This window comes from Hypanus sabinus, chromosome 4 (genome assembly GCF_030144855.1).
Source record: "Hypanus sabinus isolate sHypSab1 chromosome 4, sHypSab1.hap1, whole genome shotgun sequence".
Taxonomy (NCBI): Eukaryota; Metazoa; Chordata; class Chondrichthyes; order Myliobatiformes; family Dasyatidae; genus Hypanus; species Hypanus sabinus.
Window position 1 is genome coordinate 44,205,074 of NC_082709.1, and position 23,222 is coordinate 44,228,295.

General features: G+C 41.4%; 1 protein-coding gene across 2 annotated transcripts in view; it reads right to left on the reverse strand.

The window, feature by feature from the left end:
• LOC132392240 (protein boule-like) overlaps nucleotides 1–23,222 on the reverse strand; it is a 98,119-nt gene that overhangs the window by 16,750 nt on the left and 58,147 nt on the right. For both annotated transcript variants that reach the window (XM_059966076.1, XM_059966077.1), the window contains exons 8-9: nucleotides 13,442–13,489; nucleotides 11,856–11,984 (exon numbers count right to left, since the gene is read on the reverse strand). In XM_059966076.1, coding sequence (XP_059822059.1) covers nucleotides 11,856–11,984; nucleotides 13,442–13,489 — 177 coding nt within the window. The remainder of the gene's footprint in view (nucleotides 1–11,855; nucleotides 11,985–13,441; nucleotides 13,490–23,222) is intronic.

The window sequence follows — 23,222 nt, forward strand, 5'->3', positions numbered from 1 at the left end:
AAAATATGAACAAAGCATCAAACAAGTCAGTAAAAATATAGTGAGCAAGAGTCAAGCAAGGAGGAATGAATTTATTTTCTGCTTTCAAACAAATATATTGCATGAATTATAAGTGTAACAGAAAGTACTACTACCCTGAACAAGACTTGTCACTAATCAATGATTATTTCTACAATTATCAGGCATTTGAAGCTCTTATGTTTTAGACCAGTGTTTTGTGAGAGATCGTGATTAAAAAAACATTTTTTTCCAACTTTGCAGTGTGTGATGATAACACTCACAGTGGTGGGCAGTGCTGCCCTGTGAGCAATCTCGTTAGAGGTCTCTCAGCCCACTATGGTAGTGCGCAACAGGACCATATATATTTGGTTGAGTTCATTCTCAGTTTTTTTTCTCAAGATAGGGGGAGCTGTTGGTAATTGGTGAGCTCGGTATTGCATGGAAGGGAGACTGGTAGGCTGATGAGGAGCGTGAAATGCATTTTTCAAGCATTGAATGAACTTGCCCAACTTGGGCTGTGATGTCAGCCTTTCCCTCCCAAATTACTTCCTCCAAATTCCCCACACATGCCACTGACTAGTTTATTGGAGCAAACAAATGATACTGGTGTAGTAGAAAATTAAGAGGGAAATTTTCATTTTAAAAACGGAAGTAGATGGAAGAGGAGGATTCTAGGCCTATGGACAATTCTGATAAGGCCACTTCACTGCACTAGTGCAACAAGACACAAAAAATAATCAGTCTTTACAATGAGAGCTCCTGATCAATGTGTTTTAAATGGACTGGTGATCCAAGTTGGTAAGGTTTGTAAATGATTGTGAAATTCAGGAAAACTTTTTCTGTTGCAAAGGGCTGCCCAAAACAAGCAAAGGCCAAAATATATTTAATATTTTCTCTTCATATCTGGAAACAAATGATCTGGCTTTAAAGAACTGTGTGGCATCTGTACTGAAGATGGCACATCAATGGCTGGCTCAACGAAAAGTTTTGTTTCTCTCTTGTTAAAAAAAAAGGAAAATCCTGACTTTGTTACAATACACTGCTTTCTTCACAGAGAGGTGCTGATGTGAAAAACTCCTGGAAATGAAATGAATAAAGTTCTGGATGATGCTATACAAATGGTTAACTTCATTCAACAAAGATCAGTTTACTCGAGAATGTTTAAAAAAAACGGTGAAAACCTGGACAAAGAGTGACCAATCTCCTGCTACATACAGAAATCAGGTGCCTCATCAGAGGAAGTGTTCTCCAACAGTATGTTTGAGCTGCAAGAGTACTTTCAAGAAAATAGGAGGCCAGATTTTGCTGTATGTTTTGATGATGAAGAATGGCTGCAAAAACTAGCTTACTTAGCAGACATTTTTCATCATAGAAAATCACTTGAACCGTCTCTGCAAGGGGCTGGAGAATACGTTTTGCCTTCTAGTCACAAGTTTCTTGGATTTAAAAGGACACGGTATGTTTGGAAAAATCATGTTACAAAGGGAAATCTTGAAATGTTTCCATTACTGCTTTGGCTTGAGATTGAGGAAGGATACCAGAAAGTCTCCAGTCTTACTGAAAACCAACCAGACAATAATTTTTGGATTATTCTATCTCCAACTTACTGATCACGCTAACTTATCGTAAACTGTAGATATAGTAATTTTTATGCAGGGGTTCCCTGAGACCTACAAATTATTTCAAGGGTTTCTCCAGGGCAAAAAGGTTGAGAAAGGTTGTTTTAAACCACAAGACATAGGAGCTGAATTAGACCATTTGGCCCATCGAGTCTGCTCCACCATTTCGTCACAGCAGATTCAATTTTCCTTTGCACCTCAGGCTTTTGTATTTTCTCTCCTTTTAGAAAATCATCAACCCTTTCATTTCTTCTACTAAAGTGCATGACCATACACTTCCTGACACTGTAACCATCATCCAAATAATCATATAATGTAAGAAGAATCGGTCTCAACACATACCCCCGTAGAACACTAGTCTCCAGCAGCCAACCAAACAACTGCTCCTTTTACTCCTTCCTTTTGCCTCCTGCCGGTCAGCCACTGCTTTATTTATGCTAGAATATGTGGCACCTTGTCAAAGGCCCTCTGAAAATCCAAGTACACATCATCAACTGATTCTGCTTTGTCTATCCTGGTTGTTATTTCTTCAAAGAATTACAACAGACTCATCAAACAAGATTTTCCCTTGAGGAAACCATGCTGACTACGGTCTATTTATCATGTGCCTTCAAGTACTCAGAAACCATATCCGTAACAATCATCTCCAACATCTCCCTGACCACTGAGTTCAGACTAAATGGCCTATAATTCCCTTCTTCTTCTTCTCTCCCTTCTTGAAGAGTGGAATACCATTTGCAATTTTTCCAGTCTTCCGGAACCATTCCAGAATCTACTGATTTTTGTAAGATTGTTAGAGTGATTTTTGGGTTTAGGCCATTTACATTTAGCAAATGGCTTTGGTTACCAGTCTTCTGTTCCTTGAAAATGTATTGTGGATTTAATTTGGAACAATGCATTCCTAAAAGCTGTGAATCCTAGTCCTCAGATGCTACTGGTGTCTGTGGGATGGATGTGAATCAGAATGTAGCTTCAAAAGAACGTACTGTCTCTACTTTGTAAATATGGAATTGTCCTTTGTGTTAAGCAAATAAATATCGAGCCCCACGTTGGTCCAGCAGACCTTTCCACTGAAAGCGTCTCCATATGATGCCTGCTGTACCTTGTTTTGTTGAATAAAGAAGCTGCTTTGTATCTACTAGTAACTCTCTCTGGTGATTTCATTCACACATTTGGTGTCAGAAATGGGATACCTTCCTGACCCTTCATGTGGCCAGTGATCTTAGCAGTCTATGTGGGTGAGTATTTTCTAAAATAGCACTCACACTTGGATCTGTTCGGGTCAGTGATAGAAGGGAACACGAGGTATCACGAATGCAGAGAACTGAACTGGTAGATATAAAAGCAGTGTGTGCACGTGCATGTGTGTTTATTTAAGTGAGGAAACTCTGCATGTTAACTTGGCGAATCGGAGCCACCAGTTGCAAAGGGTGGTTATCGATGGTTCGACATGCCAGAGTGGGGGAGTGTTTATTTGTTTGGGAAGCTGCATTTTAGTGTACGTTTTGCAAGTGTGATGCAAAGGAATACAGCAGGCATCATGAGTTCAGGTGCTCAGAAGTGGTAGATTGCAGATTACCTACTTTGTGGTTTTAAATATGTGCTGTGTAACTGGTACCCGTCTTTTATACTTTGCGTAGTGTGGGAATTAGTGTGTATGCATTTCAGGAAGAGGTTTTACCCAGATATATCAGCTGGGATGGCACCTATTGAGATCAAGCAATGTCAGGTTGAGAACCCTGATGATCCAAGCCAGCCCTCGACAATGATTACAAACATTCATAAGCCCTTCACCCGGACAGAAAAAGAGCATATTGTCAGAGTTGTCCCCAGCTAAAGTCACATGTGGGAATTCAGAATTCTAGTGTAAGCTTGAGGAAATGTTGAAGTTCACCAGATGCACCCTAAAGATATACACATGTTGGTAAAAGCGAAGTGCCCAAGGAACATGTGGGACAGGATGGCCCAGGGGACGCAGGATGGCACCTGGGCAACTATCGGGAACGTCAGCAATGAAGAAAGATAGCGCTTTTTTAAAGGGAAAGTGAGGCAGCAACTGGGGGGGGGGGGAGGTGAGAGCAACTGGGGAAAGATAATGGCAGTGATTCGAAAAACAGATGGCCATGGATTATGCAGAACATAAATATCAAGGGCACTATCCCTGGAAAAGACATCCTAAGGCGGGGGTCGGCAACCATTACCACTGAAAGAGCCATATGGACCCATTTCCCACAGAAAAGAAAACACTGGGAGCCACAAAACCCGTTTGACATTTAAAATGAAATAACACTGCATACAACAGTTTTTTTTGCCTTTATGCTATGTATAAACAAACTATAATGTGTTACATTTATGAAATTGATGAACTCCTGCAGAGAAAACGAAATTACATTTCTGCATGCAACAAAAACATTTTGAACTCTGAAAAAAAGACGTTGGGTTGAAGGTTACTCCATAGTTAGCCTACCTTCGATCGAAAAATTAAAAGAAACCGCGCACTGGCGGGTGTCAGGGATTGGCAGTGGTGACGTATATTAATAGCGATAAAAAACATGTTGTGGCGGTGTGCTACACGCAGCACTAAGATAACGACACTGCAGTCAAAGATAACTTTATTCGAACTAAACAGCCTTGCTTTAAAGCCTCCCTCAACCCACCCCCCGTGGGCGCGGATGCTCCAAAAGACACGTACTCACAAACCCCCGTAGGCCATCTCCCTTAGCCGGAACGGTGGCTAATTGTGAGCCGGTTCGGATGTGCCAGGAAATGGGGTTGCCTCAACGTTTTATTTAGATTGTACAAGATCACCATAATCTTCAAATTTCGAATTACATTTCAAAAACTAACAAACCACAGGGAGCTGCAGCAGAGATGAAAGAGGCACATGCGGCTCCGGAGCCGCGGGTTGCCGACCCCTGTCCTAAGGGAAGCAGGAGCTGCTAGATTCGGGAAAGGGAGAAATAATATGGACAAGTCAGGGGCGGCGAACGCATACAACCAACAGAATACACAACCTGGCTAGTATAGTCCCAGCTGCCCCAATCACCAGAGACTGGAGCCAGGATGGTGTCTCTGGGTTACTTTGTCAGCAGTTCCCAGCAGTGTGGGCTACACACAAGCAAGATTGTGTTCGAGTAAAGATAAACCCAGTTAAAACAGAAGAGGGTCTGTATAAACCCCATAAGCAGTACCCTATAAAAACTAATGCACTGACAGCTGTCCAGGGTATAGTGAAAGAACAAAAACACTAAGGATATGCAGAGAGACTACAGCCACTACTAACTCACCTATATGGCCAGTAAAGCCCAGTGGATCATATCCATTAAAAACAGGCTACCAAGATTGCATCCCATAGTGGTGGGCCCTGCAACAATCCTGAATGGCCTGTCTCCGAAACATAAAGTTTTTCCAGTCCCTCTGAGGGCAGACGTTACTGTGAATAAGGCATCAGAGGAACAAGAGGTAACTGAAATTGCAAGTGCGCAGGAAGAAACAACAGAAGCCAGTTCAGTAAAATTACATGAGGACGTGGAGGCAGAAGAGAAAGAGAGATGGCAGAGAAAGGGAGAGACCAGATGGGAGCTGGGAACACAGGAAGCAAAGAGTTGCAGTGGTCCCACCACATATGAGGCAGATGTTATTGAAATTATACCATGGGGTAATTAGGGGTTGCGCTGAGCCTAGGGCTTACAGGGATAGAATGACGCAGTACGTGGAAGACCTTTGTAATCAACTTAAAGTGTTGAAGGACCGAGCGAAACAGCAGCAGCACATCGCTGATCAAGACAGAGCCAGAGGGAAGGGAGATACTTTCACAGTCCAGTGACCAAGTCAGGGTGAGGGTGCTGCCGGAAAGGCCAGGGTTTGCCCCATATGGTTAAGAACACAGATGATACTCTTAATTAACAATACCTGTGACTACGACTCACCCTTTTGATGCTCCTGCAGACAGAGCAGGGATCAAGTGTACCCAGTAACCATGTAATTACAGAGAGCTGAAAAGAGGAACACCAGCCGGCCATACCAAACCTGACCACAGCTGATGAAGACATACCCAGAGGAAACATAAAGGTGGATGACCCCCAGAGCGTGACAGAAAACCATGAATAGCATGCTAAGATGTGATGATGATGGTACTCTGTAATGAAGGTTGGTTGCTGAAGGTAGATGATTAGTTTAATAGCATAGAATAGAAAAGATATTGGAAAATAGATGGTGAGGGATTTTTAAAAAAAGTTAAAGCAGAGACAGCAAGTTCCACATCGATGGCATTTCAGACTACACATGGCATCAGAAGTCAGTCTGAATGAAGAACTCAGCCCTTTCAGCAGTCGGGCTAGTGATCGACTGGACAGTTTGGAAGGGGGTGCCACTGGGGAGAGATTCTTGCAGACATTGACATAGAGACCATCTCTCAATGAGAGGGCCTGAGGGTGCTCTTACAAAGAGAGTTTCAATGACCAGAGAATGAACGGGTGAAGACAAGGAATGTGATTAAGCAGCAATCACCTTTAAGGGAAAGAGCTGGCTGGCACAAAAGAAGCTGCATTTTCAAAGACTTGTTGAAATTTCTGCTTAACATTTGGTAGGTAGTGATTAGGGAATACTAGGGTAGATATCGAGGCACACAAATTTATTTTTGTCCAGGAGGGCCAAGAGGAGGGACTGTTAAGGTGATTTTTAGGTTTAGGTCATTTACATTTAGCAAATTGCTTTGGCTACCAGTCTTCTGTTCCTTGAAAATGTATTGTGGATTCATTTGGAACAATGCACTCCTAAAAGCTGTGAATCTCAGCCCCCGGACGCTGCTGGCGTCTGTGGGATGGATGCGAATCAGAAGGTGTAAAGTTTTGTATGTAGCTTCAAAAGAAAGCATTGTCTACACTTTGTAAATATGGAATTGTCCTTTGTGTTTAGCAAATAAATCTTGAGCCCCATGTTGGGCCAGCAGACCTTACCATTGAAAGCATCTCCATATGATGCCTGCTGTACCTTGTTTTGTCGAATAAAGAAGCTGCTTTCTATCTACCAGTAACTCTCTCCGGTGATTTCATTCATGCAACAAGATCATTACTAGTGCCTCCACAATCACTCCAGCCATCTCTTTCAGAACTCTGGAGTGTACACCAACTTGTCCAGACTACTTATCTACCCTCAGACCTGTCAGTTTCCCAAGAACCTTCTCCTTAATAATGGTAACTTCACACACTTCATGACCCCTGACATCTGGAACTTTTGCCATACTGCTAGTATCTTCCAGGGATACAAAATACTTGTTCAGTACATCCGCCATTTCCTTGTCCCACATGACTATCTCTCCAGCATCGTTTTCCAGCAGTCTGATACTCACTCTTGCCTCTGCTTTAAATATCTGAAGAAACTTTTGGTATCCTCTTTAATATTACTGGTTACCTTACTTTCATATTCCATTTTTACCTTCTTAATGACGATTGTTAGTTGTCTTCTGTTGATATTTGGATGTTTCCCAAAGCCCTAACTTCCCACTAATTTTTGCTATTATATGCTCTCTCTGGCTTTTATGTTGGCTTTGACTTCTTGTTAGCCACAGTTGTGTCATTTTGCCTTTATAATACTTTGTCCTCTTTGAGATGTATATATCCAATATCTTTCAAATTGCTTCCAGAAATTCTAGCCACTGCTGCTCTGCCACCATCCCTAGCAATATTCCAATCAATTCTGTCGAACTGCTCTCTCATGCCCTTGTATTAACCTTTACTCCACTGTATTACTGATAAACCTCTCCTTCTCAAATTCAAGGGTGAATTTGACCATTTTATGATCACATGCCCCTAAAGGTTTTTAAGCTCTCTAATTAATTCTGGATCATTGCACAACACCCAATCCAGAATAGCTGATCTCCTACTGGACACAACCACATACTGCTCTAAAAGGCCATCTCTTAGACATTCTAGAAATACCTTCTCTTGGAATCCAGCACCAACCCAATTTTCCCAGTCTACCTGCATTGCCCTTTTGACATGCATTTTCTATTTCCCATTGTAATTTATACACCATAACTTTGATACTGTTTTGAGGTCTGTAAACTCCCATCAGTCTTTTTACTTTTGCAGTTCCTTAGTTCTATCCACAATGATTCATCACCTTCTGACACTATGTCACTTCTTTCAAATGATTTGATCTCATTTTCTTTTACCAATAGAGCAACATCAACCTCTGTCTTCTTGTGTGTCCTTTCACTACAATGTATATCCTTGGACGTTAAGCTCACGATTATAATTTTCTTTCATCCATGATCGAGTAATGGCTACAAGTTCATCTACCTTATTCAATATACTGCGCGCATTCAAATTCCTTTAGACCTGTATTCAATCTTTTTGATTTTGTCCACCTGTTATGTTGTAACTCATCCTGTTGACTGCAATTTTGCCCTACCATCAGCCCCTCCTTGCTAGGAGTTTCACTACACGTTGTCTCTGTAAACCAACTACCACATCTTCAGTACTTCAGTTCCCATCCTCCTGCCAAATTAGCTTAAACCACCTGAACTACTCTGGTCAACGTGCCCACAAGGATATTGCCCTTGCGTTCAGATGTAACCCGTCCTCTTGTACAGGTCATACCTTCCCCAGAGGATATCCCAATGATCAATAAATCAGAACCCCTGCCTCCCCTCATCAGCCGCACATTCACCTGCCAAATCATCCTATTCTTACCTTACTGGCACAGGCAACAATCTAGATTACCATCCTGGAGGTCCTGTTTCTTGTTTCTACCTAATTCCCTAAAATTTCGCATCAGGAATTCACCTTGTCTACTTACAACATTGGTGCCAATATGTATCAAGACTTCTGGCTACTCACTCTTGCCCTTGAGAATGCTGTGGACACGATCCGAGTCATCCCCAATTTCAACACAGGGAGGCAAAATAACATCCTTCTGTCTCCATTATGCTCACAGAACCTTGTCTCTGTTCCTTTGACTAAGGATTCTTATAACACTGCAGTCCTCTTCACTGCTCTGCTCTTCTGAGCCGTTAACACCAGACTCAGTACCAGAGACTATCACTGTGGCTCCCCACTAGCAGGTGGTCCCCCTCAAGAGTATCTGAGGAGAATCACCACTGGAGTACACTACACTAGCTGTGCAATGCCCCTTTCTCCCGAGTCACCCACTTACCTGTCTCCTGCAACCTAGTGGTGACTACCTGCCTGTAGCTCCTGTCTATCACCTCCTCATTCTCCCATAAGAGTCAAACATCGTCAGGCTGCAGCTTGGTGCACCTGGTGCAGATGTGTTTATCTGGAAGACTGGAGGTCTTTCAGACTTCCCACATCCCAGAGTACAAAACACTGCCCTAGAGCCATTTTCACTAACGAATGAACAAACAAGGACAGAGAGAGTAATTTACAAGACAACGTACCTCATCCAAGCCTGATCTCGCTTAATGAGCCAAAACCACTCTAAACACTGATACCCAAAATGAATGGTCATTCCACTTGTACTTGAATTATTCTTATTGGTCCTTTCTAATGAATCCCTCTTGCTGAATAGTCGCTCCCGAAATCAGAAAAGCTGCTGCGAAATTCTGCCTTCAAAATCTTAATCGTCACGTTGATTACAAAGTAGCTCTTTTCATGCACCCTTGGTGTGGATTGTCCAACTCAGAGAAAACTGGCTCAAAGCTCAGCTTTTTATATCTTGAATGTGGACCTGACTACAAAGTAGCTCTTTTTACGCACTGCTGCTTGCTGATTGATTGCTCCTCAAATCAGAAAAGCTGCCAGGAAACTCAGCCTTCAAAATCTCCATCATTGCCCTGATTAGATAGGAAGGTTCAATCGTCAGGTATTAATATTGAAGTAGTAAAATGGATTCAACAGTGGCTGGATGGGAGATGCCAGAGAGTAGTGGTGGATAACTGTTTGTCAGGTTGGAGGTTGGTGACTAGTGGTGTGCCTCAGGGATCTGTACTGGGTCCGATGTTGTTTGTCATATACATTATGATCTGGATGATGGGGTGGTAAATTGGATTAGTAAGTATGCAGATGATACTAAGGTAGGTGGCGTTGTGGATAAGGAAGTAGGTTTTCAAAGCTTGCAGAGAGATTTAGGCCAGTTAGAAGAGTGGGCTGAACGATGGCAGATGGAGTTTAATGCTGATAAGTGTGGGGTGCTACATTTTGGTAGGAATAATCCAAATAGGACATACATGGTAAATGGTAGGGCATTGAAGAATGCAGTAGAACAGAGTGATCTAGGAATAATAGTGCATAGTTCCCTGAAGGTGGAATCTGTTGTGGATAGAGTGGTGAAGAAAGCTTTTGGTATGTTGGCCTTTATAAATCAGAGCATTGAGTATAGGGGTTGGGATGTAATGTTAAAATTGTACAAGGCATTGGTAAGGCCGTATTTGGAGTATTGTGTACAGTTCTGGTCACCGAATTATAGAAAAGATGTCAATAAAATAGAGAGAGTACAGAGAAGATTTACTAGAATGTTACCTGGAATGTTTACTAGAATGTTTCAGCACCTAAGTTACAGGGAAAGGTTGAACAAGTTAGGTCTTTATTCTTTGGAGCGTAGGTTGAGGGGGGACGATAGAGGTATTTAAAGTTATGAGGGGGATAGATAGAGTTGACATGGATAGGCATTTTCCATCAAGAGTAGGGGAGATGCAAACAAGAGGGCATGAGTTGAGAGTTAGGGGGCAGAAGTTTAAGGGTAACACAAGGGGCAATTTCTTTACTCAGAGAATGGTAGTTGTGTGGAACGAGCTTCCAGTAGAAGTGGTAGAGGCAGGTTCAGTATTGTCATTTAAAGTAAAATTGGATAGGTATATGGACAGGAAAGGAATGGAGGATTATGGGCTGAATGCGGGTCAGTGGGACCAGGTGAGAGTAAGCGTTTGGCACGGACTAGAAGGGCCGAGATGGTCTGTTTCCATGCTGTAATTGTTATATGGTTATATTAAAATGCTCTTTTCACACACCCCTGGCATGGACTGTCTAACTCCTGTATTGTTGAAGAGGCACCTGGAACAGTTCAGTGCATTTTAAAGTGAAGACACAAAGAGTAAGAGAAAGCAAACAAAAAAGAAGGCATCTTTAATGTTCTTCTCAATGGCCAAGTCAATTCCAAGTACATAACTCTGGATATTGTAACATCTCCAGCTGCTAACTTTAACTCAGTAGTCACAAAGTTGCGAGGGTAAAGGAAACCTTGAATCACTCGACTGAGGCAGTTCCTTAGCCATTATAAAAGTGAAGCTTGACAGAGTAGGACCTTAGTCCAAGAACCGAAAGGAAGAGATCAGGGGTTAGAGTTTTAATCTGGGGCCAGATTACTGAAACCAAGTCAGATTAGTGATTGATAGGTGTAGTGTAAAATGAAATGTGTTTCCCTAATCTTTATTTTTACTGAGATTTTTCTGACCCATCATGTAGATGGCTTACAAATAAGACACTTGCACAAAAAGAAACAACTGTCACCAGTGGAAGATGATGCTTTGCTTTTTGTTTCCTGGGCCATCTCAATGGATTGAAGAGATAAGCCCTACAAATAAACTAGGCTTCTGAACATTAGGATGGGAATGACTGCAAGTCAAGTTTGAAGTTGTGTTTCAGTTTATTGATACCAAAACCTTATCGTCATGCTATAATTATCCTGGATTACATTAAGCATTTTTCCCACAAAACAGTACAGGCGAAAAACTCTGAGATCCAGTGGTGTGCTTGGGTAGAAGGGGTACTGTTAGCCCAAGGGTCTAGAAACAACTCAGTGAACGTTTGAAGTCAGGTGTGGAGCTAAGAGCAACATGGAATGCTAGAAACACTCTTCCAGTGTCATTATTCCACTACTGCTACATTTAACTCTTCTAATGATATCAACACAGTTACACTCATTAGGACAGCACCAAAGAAACCAAGTGGAATGAATGCAATGTGAACAGTGATTGCAATGATGTGGGAACATTCTCGCCCATTTTTCTATTCTTGGGTACGAATGATTTTTACAAGTTACAGCTTTTGATAAAGTCCTGTAATAAAAGATGAATATATGAGAAACCAATGTTAGTCATGAAAGAGAAAGATCGGGAAGCAAACAAAGAGAATACACATTTACATTCATAAGCAATGCAAATGGAATGACAGATAGGAACAGAAATTTTAAAAAATAATTTTGTTCTAAATTTATTAACTGGCATGAAAGAGAAATACATGTTTTCAATTTGTTTAACTAATTCAGTATTTTTACCTCTGGTATTGAGGCTTCCATCACCGGAAGTGAAGGTGGAGCACATCCTCCATCCTGAGACATTTCTACTGGTTGATATATTACCTCAGATGGTTGTAAATATAACACTGAGGTAGTGGAAGCTGGTGACTAATGCAATACGAAAAAGCATTATAATTAACAGTGTTAGACATAACTGCCATCAGATTTTCTCCAGATTAAAATACCAATTTATTTGAATACATTTAGAAAACATTGCTTATATACAAGGCAATGTAGAAAAAAAATTCAGGTTCCTAATGCATCATCAGCATACAAAACTCACCAATCCCTTGTTTATCAAAACTCAGTAAATCTCCTTCTTGATGTTCCTGTATGATACCTAAATGACACATAGGCATTTCTGAACAGAAATTTAGGCCACTGATCTTGAGGGATGTTTCACTTTCAATAGCCACTCAAGCCAAGAAAGTGAATGCCAGTTACTTTTTATCTCAAGTAACAAAAAAACTAGTCGATCTTTTTAATATCATTACAAAATGAAACCGACAAGCCTCACTTTGGGGAATCCTTCTTAGACAAGATTTAAATTAAAAATGCAGAGTTCAGGAGAGGTCTGCTTGATCACTTAATATTCTGGCTGGTTGTATATTCAGGAAGCCTTCTAAGGAAAAAAAAATGTTTTGGTGTTTTGGAGCTTGCACTCCCAAGATTTTAAACGAATCTTTTGCTCGCTGCCTCGCAATGTTTACTCAGCTTTGCACTGAACTGAAGCTGTGGCCTGCTCCAGCTGTAGTGATGCCTGGCTTTGTATCTGTGGTCCTGTGACATTTATTTGGTTCTGCGATGAACTGAGACTGTGGCCAACTCCAGCTGCAGTGATGCCTGGCTTTGTGTATTTCATAAAACTTCAGGCTGAATGTTATTTGCTTACTTTTATTGTTTGCATTATTTTTTGACGGTCTTTAATGTGTTCTTTTGGGGTTTCTTTGTTTTGTGTCTGCCTGTAAGGAGACGAATCTGAAGGTTGTAAAATTAATACAAACTTTGATAATAAATGTACTTTGAATATTCAAAGCAGTTCTGCTAGTTGGATTATGCTACCATTGTAATTGCAATTCTGCAAAGTTATCTATCTATACCCAAAAATATGAGCTTCTGTGGAAGTTGGAAATCCAGAATAGCGTACACTAAATACTAGAGGAACTCAGCAGGTCATTCAGCATCTACGGAAAGGAATAAACAGTTGATATTTCGGGCTGAGACTTCATTAAGACCCTTCCTAATGAAGGATCTTGGCTAAAATGTCAACTTTATACTCGTGTGTTACTCATTTAAAATATTAAAAAATTCAATAAAAGAGAAATTTCAGCACTTAAAGCACAGCAAAAACTGCATATTAAAGGAAAATACAGATGTTGAAAACAGTTAATATTTCAGTTCAATTAACTTTAGTCAGTTTTGGTTCACTTTCTGGTTCTAAAACAGCTGCCCAGCCAATGCAAAAGACGTGTTACCAAGCATTTTTCTCAACAGTAGAATAGCATCAAATTTTGAACATCACCATTAGTTGGTTAGCTACTAGTCAAAAAAAGTATTTATTTTACCTGGGGTAATCCCCACTGCCATTGTCCTGTTAGACAATGAGCTGGTGCCTGCAAAACAAAACAGCAAATAATCAAATATTAGATAACAATAATGCCTTGAAAGTTTGATGCCTTTTATTGATGTTAAAGTAACATCATGGGTTAACCAAATGCTGTTAATAAAAGTCATACAAATAGGTTTTCAGTGGGAAGATCCACCAGACATTTTTAGGTTTCCCCTGTACAAACTGACATTCTCTAATTGGGGGGGGGGGGTGGAAGCAGGTTTACAAAATCTCACAACTACAACCATTTAATTAAACTGGTCAAATCGGTTGAGAGAATGCGGGTAGTGAGTGAATCATCCCTCTTGTGCTTCTTGATCTTGTCACTTGAGATTCAGTGTCATGCAACACTGCCACTTTGATCTGGCCCATGCCTTCATTAACTAGGTCCAACACTCAACTTTATTGGATTTTGCTCCTCCTTACACAAGTCACTGGGTTTGTAGGGGTGTGGCTAGGGTTAATCAAGGTGCACCTAGGGTTAATGGGGCTCTGTGCCCCCTTGGACCTTAGGATTAGGTTTGAGGGTAGGGCTGATGGATGTATATGTGTGGCTGGGAAAGATAAGGTTTGGAATTTTGTGTGATGAGGATGTGGCGCTCTGGCAAATAGTGTAGTGTAGTGGCTCTGGGTTTGTGGGGGTGCGCCTCGGGTTATGATCTTTGCAACAAAATATTAAACACCATATCATTGAATGAATGGATATTTCAATGATTGGAGGTGGGAGATTGTGTACCATGTTACTGTGGAATGGATAGATGACAAACGAAGAACTAGATTTTTGCATTATCTGCACAACAAAACCACAGAAATATTCCAAATATTGTCCAGAAATAACTGACAAAAGGTTGTAGGGAATATATACAGTGCCTATAAAAAGTATTCACCCACTTGGAAGTTTTTATTTTTTACTGTTTTACAACATTCAATCAGTGGATTTAATTTGGCTTTTTCGAGATGATCAACAGAAAAAGATCTGTCAAAGTGAAAACAGATGGCTACGAAGTGATCTAAATTAATTACAAATATAAAACACAGAATAATTGATTGCCTAAGTATTCATTCACCCCTTCAAGTCAGTATTTAGTAGATACACCCTGGCAATAATTACAAACTTGAGTCTCTGTGGAGACGGTCTCTATCCGCTTTGCACATCTGAACATTACAATTTTTCTCTATTCTTCTTTACAAAACTGCTCAAGCTCTGTCAAATTGCATGGGGATTGTGAGTTAACAGCACTATTCAAGTCCACCCGCAAATTCTCAATTGTATTGAGGTCTGGATTCTGACTTGGCCACTCCAGGACATTAACTTTGTTGTTCCTGAGCAATTTCTGTGAAGCATTGGCTTTATGCATGTGGTCATTGCCGTTCTAGAAAACAAATCTCCCAAGTTGCAGTTCTTTTGCAACAGCATCAGGTTTTCCTCTGGGATTTCCCTACATTCATTTTATCCTCTACCTTTACAAGCCTTTTAAGGCCTGCTGCAGTGAAACATCCCCACAGCATGATGCAGCCACTACCATGCTTCACGGTAGGGATGGTGTTTTTGATGATGTGCGGTTCTTGGGGGCCAATTGAGTGATCCAGTGCTTTGCTATCTTTGGGGCAGTTCAATGAGGTTTGGAGTGGAGTGTGGCCTGGAGGTGGGACACAAGCCCATGATTGACCTCATTGCTTCTCGCTGGTTGGGGCATCAAGGGGGTATACACTGCTGTCTGCCAGTATTTGATTGGTCTTTCTCTCCCTCTCATTGGCTGCTGTCTTGGGGATGGTGGTGGAGGGATCTAGGTTGCTGGGGTTGGTTGACAGGGCTGTGGACTTTGAAGCTCATGTTGCATGTGTTCTTGGATTCTGGTTACTCTTTTTTTTTGCTGGTTTTGGGCAGTTTGGTCAGGGCAATGAATGTGAACAGTGGCACTTTGACAAGGGGTGGCCCTGCAGCCTGCATTGGCTAGCAACTCGGTGTTAAGCTGAACTGAAATTAATACTACTGGTTCTATGTTTAATATTCTATGTGTTGTTTGTTTTTTGCTGTATGCACATTTGCTTTTCTTATCGCATGTTGGGTATTTGACGTTATCTTGAACGGGTTCAAAGGAGCTTGACTGCCCGCAGGATGAACCTGAGTTGTATTCTGCAAACATGATTTTTGTAATGGGTTTGTAAAAATGCTGATGACACAAAGGTTGGGGGTGATGTGGATAGTGTGGAGGGCTGTCACAGGTCACAGTGGGTCATTGATAGGATGCAAAACTGGGCTGAGAAGTAGCAGATGGAGTTCAACCCAGGTAAGTGTGCAGTGGTTCACTTTGGTATGTCAAATATGATGGCAGAATATAGTATTAATGGTAAGATTCTTGGCAGTGTGGAGGATCAGAGGGATCTTGGGGTCCAGTCCATAGGACACTCAAAAGCTGCTGTGCAGGTTGACCCTGGTTAATAAGGCATACAGGGTCTTCATCAACCGTGGCACTGAGTTTAAGAGCCGAGAGGTAATGTTAGAATTATATGGACCCTGGTCAGACCCCACTTGAGAGTACTGGCTCAGTTCTGGTTACCTCTCTACAGGAAGGATGTGGAAACTATAGAAAGGGTGCAGAGAAGTTTTAAAAGGATGTTGCCTGGATTGGGGAGCATGCCTTATGAGAATAGCTCCAGTGAACTCTGCCTTTTCTCCTTGGAGTGGCAGAGTATGAGAGGTGATCTGATTGAGGTGTATAAGATGATGAGAGGCACTGATCGTGTGGATAGTCATAGGCTCTTTCCCAGGGCTGAAATGGCTAACATGAGAGGGCACAGTTTTAAGTGAAGTAGGTACAGAGGAGATGTCAGGGTAAGTTTTTTTATGCAGACAGTGGTGAGTGCTTGGAATGGGCTGCCAGCAATGGTGATGGAGGAAGATACGAAAGGGTCTTTTAAGAGTCTCCTGGATAGGTACATGGAGCCTAGAAAAATAGAGGGTCATGAATAACCCTAAGTAATTTCTAAAAGTAGGTACATTTTTGGCACAGCATTGTGGGCCAAAGAGCCTGTATTGTGCTGTAGGTTTTCTTATGTTTCTATAATTTGATAATAAATGAACTTTGAATCTTTTAGTAAGGTAGCAGCTGAGTTAGTTGCTACTGCATACTAAGTCTCTGAAATGCTCCAATAGCAGAATATTTATCAAAATATTTCAGTGAATCTTCCAGTCAATGGTAACCCACAAAAATGTTGATGATTGAGCCACTAAATAAAAAAGGCCTTAGACTATCCTATTCAAGTTTGTCGTTTAGATCAAATCTTACTAGTCACTTACTAATCAAACTTGAACACTGAAATCATCTTGCACATAAAGATATCTGCTTTAACGAGGAACTACTTGGAATGGAATATTGACAATAATTTCCATTTTGAAACTATAGGTCACTAACATTGCTGAAGGTGGTTTGACCTAGAACACTTATCTGAGGAATTCCTGCGATACGTTCTGAGCTGGAACAATATTTCCATCAACAGATCAATCTTCCATTACCTGAGATAAAATATCATTGAGTCACCCTACTAGATAAGATTCATAGCATGGATACAGGCCTTCAGCCCACTGACTCCATTCTGAGAAAGGTGCCCAGTTAGTCCCAATTTCCTGCCATTAGTCCTCTAATCCCTGCCCCCTTATCTAAGTGTTTCTTAAATTATGCTACTGTACCTGCCTCAACCACTTCTTCTGATAGCTCATTCCATATGCTAACCACCTGTGATGTGAAAAAGGTACCCCTCAGGTCCCTTTCAATTCTTTCCCCTCTCAACCTAAATTCGCATCCCCTAGTCTAGTCTCCCCAACAGATTGTTACCATCCACCCTACCTATACCTCTCATCATTTTAAATATAATGGATTCTGGTTAATTGGGCCAATTAGTTAATCAGTGCAGCCATTTATTTGGGACAATTCTTAAGAACCAAGAACCAATCAAGAAAATAGCTGAGATTCTTTTCATTTATTTGGGGCACTATGCCACTTAATAGGGACAGGAGACTGCTGCTGAACAGTTTACGACTAACGTCAGTTACGTATACTTGAATGGCCATCAAGAGTGAACAGTTTTTTTTTAAATAGCATCAGCTGCATGCATCTGTGTTCAACAAGCAGAGTTTTTTTTCACAAATTTGGCGAGAAACAAGCAATAAGCCAATTCAAAACTGTGGCTTCAAGTATTCAGGCTTGGAGATGCCAAAAACCGTTGGGGAGTCAAAATGGAATGATTCCACTACTTCAACCAGTTAGAAACTACAAAGAACTTAAAGGTGTTAATCATCTTGAACAAACTGAATTGGATTGACTTTATTTCTTACTTCCTTCACATATATGAGTAAAAATCTTTGTTATGTCTCCGTCTAAATGTGGAATCATAGTAATTTATAATAAATAGAACAGTCAATGTAATATAGAGTACACTCAGATCAGCATGAGCTCATCAGTCTGTTGGCCTGGTGGAAGAAGCTGTCCTGGACCTTGTTGGTTCTGGCTTTTATACTGCGATACCATTTCCTGGATGGTAGTAGCTGGAATAGATTGTGGTTGGGATGACCCAGGTCCCCAATGATTCTATGGGCCCTTTTTACACACCTGTCCTTGTAAATATCCTGAATCATGGGGAAGTTCACAACTCCAGATACACTGGGCTCTCTGCATCACTCTCAGCAGAGTCCTGTGATTAAGGGAGGTGCAGTTCCCATACCAGGCAGTGATGCAGACGGTCAGGATGCTCTCAGTTGTGCCCCTATTAAAAAGTTCTTGGGATTTGGGGGCCCACACCAAGAGATGAAAGAAATGCTGTCGTGCCCTTTTCACTACAGTGAAGTTAATATTAGTGATAAGCAACTTAAAATGTACCCAGCATAAATACAATGTGCTCTTCACTGAACAACATACATATGTACTTGAATCACATATAGAGGTTTTACTTTCCAAGTGCATTATAAGGGCACTGAAGAATGCAGTAGAACAGAGTGATCTAGGAATAATGGTGCATAGTTCCCTGAAGGTGAAATCTCATGTGGATAGGGTGGTGAAGAAAGCTTTTGGTATGCTGGCCTTTACAAATCAGAGCATTAAGTATAGGAGTTGGAATGTAATGTTAAAATTGTACAAGGCATTAGTAAGGCCGAATTTGGAGTATTGTGTACAGTTCTGGTCACCAAATTAAAGATGTCAACAAAACAGAGTACAGAGGAGATTTACTAGAATGTTACCTGGGATTCAGCACCTAAGTTACAGAGAAAGGTTGAATAAGTTAGGTCTTTATTCTTTGGAGTGTAGAAGGCTGAGGTATCTATCGAGGTATTTAAAATTAGGAGGGGGATAGATAGAGTTAACGTTGATAGGCTTTTTTCCATTGAGAGTAAGGGAGATTCAAACAAGAGGACATGAGTAGAGAGTTAGGGGTAACACGTGGGGGAGTTTCTTTACTCAGAGTGGTAGCTGTGTGGAATGAGCTTCCAGTAGAAGTGGTAGAGGCAGGTTCGATATTGTCATTTAAAGTAAAATTGGATAGGTATATGGACAGGAAAGGAATGGAGGGTTATGGGCTGAGTGAGGGTCAGTGGGACTAGATGAGAGTAAGCATTTGGCATGGACTAGAAGGGCCGAGATGGCCTGTTTCTGTGCTGTAATTGTTATATGGTCAAATGGTGATACACACAGGTACACAAATTGTCGCCTAGATTATCCAGCTCATCATTCATAATTTATTTTTACCAGCACAAATAGCTATATGATATTTAGATAAATGAAACTGAAAAGTTATATTGCACAGCAAATGGAGACATTTGAAGTATGTGGAAAGTATGTAACATGTGGAACTGTATGCTAGACATGCATTATGATCATCAGAGGTGGTACAAGAGCTTGAAGACACCCATTCAATGTTTCAGGAATGGCTACTTCCCCTCCAGCAGTAGATTTCTGAACAGACAATGAACCCATGAACACTACCTATTTTGCTCTCCTTTTACACTACTTAGTTTTTTTTATACATTATATTTCTTATTATAATTTACAGTAGTGGTCACCAACCTTTTTAAGCTCAAGATCCACTACCTTGGCCTTAGTGAAAGGCAAGATCGCCTCCAAATTGATTAGTCACATGCACATGCACTGGGGCAGAAAAGACCATAAGTAAAACCCCGCAACCCGGAAGTAGAAATAATGCATAAGCACCAGAGGTACCCACCCTTTTTTGCATCATGGACCAGTTTAATATTGACAATATTCTTGCGGACTGGCTGATGGGGGGGAAGGGAGGATTGTGTGTGTGTTAAACACGAACTTCGTGGCTCTTGGGACTTAGCTGCTGACCCGCCCTGCTCATATTTTTTCCACAGAAAAAGCTCAACGAGTTCATCTTTAAGTGCAGGGTGCTTGGACTCAAGGTGCTGAAGTGGTTTTGAGGGCTTCAATGCCACATTAGACAGCCTCCAGGCCCGAACTCCATCCTCTGCCCGCCCGCCGCCAGATGGCCTGGCCAGGTGCAGCTGGTCATGGGTGGGGTGAGAGGACAAGGTCAGGGCCGGAGGTCCCCGTGCCGGGGCCACGGCGGTTGCAGTCTGGACAGAGCGACCAACCGAGCGAGAAGAGCGAGAGGTCCGCGCCCACCCCCCTTGTGGGATCTATCGACTGACAAAAGTTTGTTTCAGCAGATTGCAGCAAGGTAGCTGCTCTGAATCTTACTAAACCTTGAGCCCGAATTAGGTCATCTGCGAATATTTTAGCACCGGATTCTCCACAAACATTCGGTGGGCTAAACAGGTTCAGAGGCGGCGCCAATCTGTCCGCGCTCTGGCCCTGTAGCATCGGCACTTCCCGCCAGCTGTACTCTGGGGCAGCAGCATCAGCACTTCCCGCTGGCCGTGCTCCAGAGCAGTAGCATCGGTGGTTCTCACCAGCTGCGCTCTGGGCCAGTAATATTGGCAGTTCCCACCGGCTGCGCTCTGTGCCAGTAGCATCAGCGGGTCTCGCCGGCTGCGCGTGGGTATCACTGCGTTTAGGTGACTGATGACCTCGCATGGGTTCAAGTTCAACAGTGGCTGTGACAGGGAATGAGGAAAGTTGCAACTGACTCATATTGTTTTCTTGTGGCCTGGTGGTTGGGGACCACTGAAGTACACTGCATAGTGCAGGGGACCTATGCACATGCGCACTGGGCAGAAAGAACAGAACGAAAACCCCGCAACTCAGAAACAATCTCTCAACAGTATTTGTAAATTTATTTTTCATTTTGTTTTGGGATCTACTGGGAAAATCTCAAAGATTGACCAGTTGATCGAGATCGATGGGTTGGCGACTACTAATTTACAGTATATGTATTGCACTATACTGCTGCTGCAAAATAACAAACTTCATGATATTTGTCAGTGATAATAAGCCTGATTCTGATTTTCCACACCAATTTTACATCTCACAATCACCAACAGCCCATTCCCTCCCCATAAGTGCTATGCAATGAAACTTTTAAGCTGGCATATATGATAATGAAATATCTTTTCAAAGTTTGTGGCAACAGATGGATTTAAATGATTGGAATATTTTTTCCCTTCTTTCATGCTTGTGCTTTCTGCAACTTATACACATTTGTTTTTGCTTTTCCAGTTTTAATTAAAAAGTCTTTGCCCTAAAATGATGGCTCTGCTGCAAATTGCAACTGGTTTACACCATGTCATTTTGATATGCTATTTATGGATTTGACACTGGAATATAATGTTCTGAAATGCAGAGGCAGGTGCTAAGAAATGAAATTGTACCCTTTCTTGGTACAAAGGTGGCATGAGTAATGCTGGACCAAATTGTGCCTCCTCTGAAAAATAACTTGCAAATTCAATTTGAATAGGTATTTTGATGGTTATTAGAAATGAGTGCTGATGTGCAATATCCCACAAAATTTTGTTGCATGGCACTCAAAAGGTATTAAGTCACTACACATGGCAGACATATAGATGGAAACTACAGGGGAATGACAGTCAATTCCCATCAATACTCAAATGCACATACACATCTTTATCTGCAAGATACATATCAGGAGTAAGTCTTGGTAAATGAGGTGGAAACCAAAAGGTTACCATTAGAGTTTCTACACAATAAGCAATGCTAACAGAGATATCCCAATCTCCCAAGATATATCAAATTAATTCATGCACCACTTTCCAGAATGGGAAGCCTCACTAAAATAGTTAAGCTTGTGGTTTCAGCTCTTTGAGTGAGGTATCACTTAACAGTAAAAGTGATGTTTTAATGCAGCAAGTCACTTACAAATATTTGGAGCAGGGATTCATTTGTGTATGATATTCAGTGCAGTAACACACAAAGGGATTTAATGCATTCTCTGGTGCCTCCCACTGTATTATGTTAAGGATTCTGCTGTAGAGGTCATATATTTTGCATTGGGAAAAACATTATTTTGGGCAAAATCCTTATGAACACATGAAGCCAATCAACGGCTGCTTGAAGTCAGCAGAGGTAACAAATACTGGCGCCAATGGTTCCACTCTGAAACCATTAGAATCCATGATAGTGATGCTTTGAAAACTGTCCTTTTTCATACAAGTGGAGACAACAAACTGGGAGACGTGACAGACCTCTGTGTTGCTACTTGGAAAGATCATAAAATGAAACTGAGAAACAACATAAAAATACTTTCTCAGGGCAAATAATCTAGAAACCAGAATGCAGTCAAAGGTCAGTTTACAGAATACAGGCAGTCCCCAGGTAACGAATAAGTTCTGTTCCTGAGTCCATCTTTAAGTCAGATTTGTACGCAAGTCGGAACAGGTACATCTGGTATCATTTAGCGTCAGTTAGTCAAACGTTGTCTTAGTATATAGTATGTATTTTACCTTTCTATGCATATAAAACACTTAAGAAATGTACGCATTTCAATAATTAAACCACTACATTGCTTAGTAATAATTGTAGCTTTCATCGGGGCAGGGCCTTTCACATGCTCCATTATTCTCACTTTATCCTTTACCTGTATACTTTAAAATTGTTATGATCGTTGACCAACTGTAGCCTAACGCTTTTCCAGTGACTGATGGCATTTCACCTCTTTCTGAACGCTTTATTATTTGCACTTTATTTTCAATTGCGATCGTTTTCCGTCAACGGAACAGAAAACTCCAGATTCAGTAGCAGCCGCAGGCAGCGGGTCCTCTTTTCCCTGGGTCCTGAAGTCCACCCGTACTGAGACAGATTAAATGGGGCAAGTGGGTGTGGTGCTGACTGGAAAAGGGGGAGGGCAGGGTGAATCTTGCTAAGAAATATTTAAGCCAAATACAAAGTTACATACTCAACAGTGTTAACGGCAACGACTTAAAATGGTGAACTGTGTCGTGATCCGACTTAAAATGGCAGATGGCGTCGCGCTCCAACTTAAAATTTCAGACAGTGTTCTCCTCCCTCCGTTCGTAAGTACGAGTCGTTTGTAAATCGGATGTTCGTAACTCGGGGACTGCCTGTAGTACATTTCAGGAATGTAAAACCTGAGCATGCAAATACACACCTAAGCAAAGGTCTATATAAAATGTGATGTCTCTAGATGATTGTCCAGGTTAGAGAGAAGTACAGCACAAAAACAGGCTCTTCAGCCCATCTAGTTCCATGCTGAAACCATTTAAACTACCTACTTGCATTGACCTGCACTGAGACCATAGACTTCCATACCCCACTATCCATGTATCTATCTAAACTTCTTGTAAAACA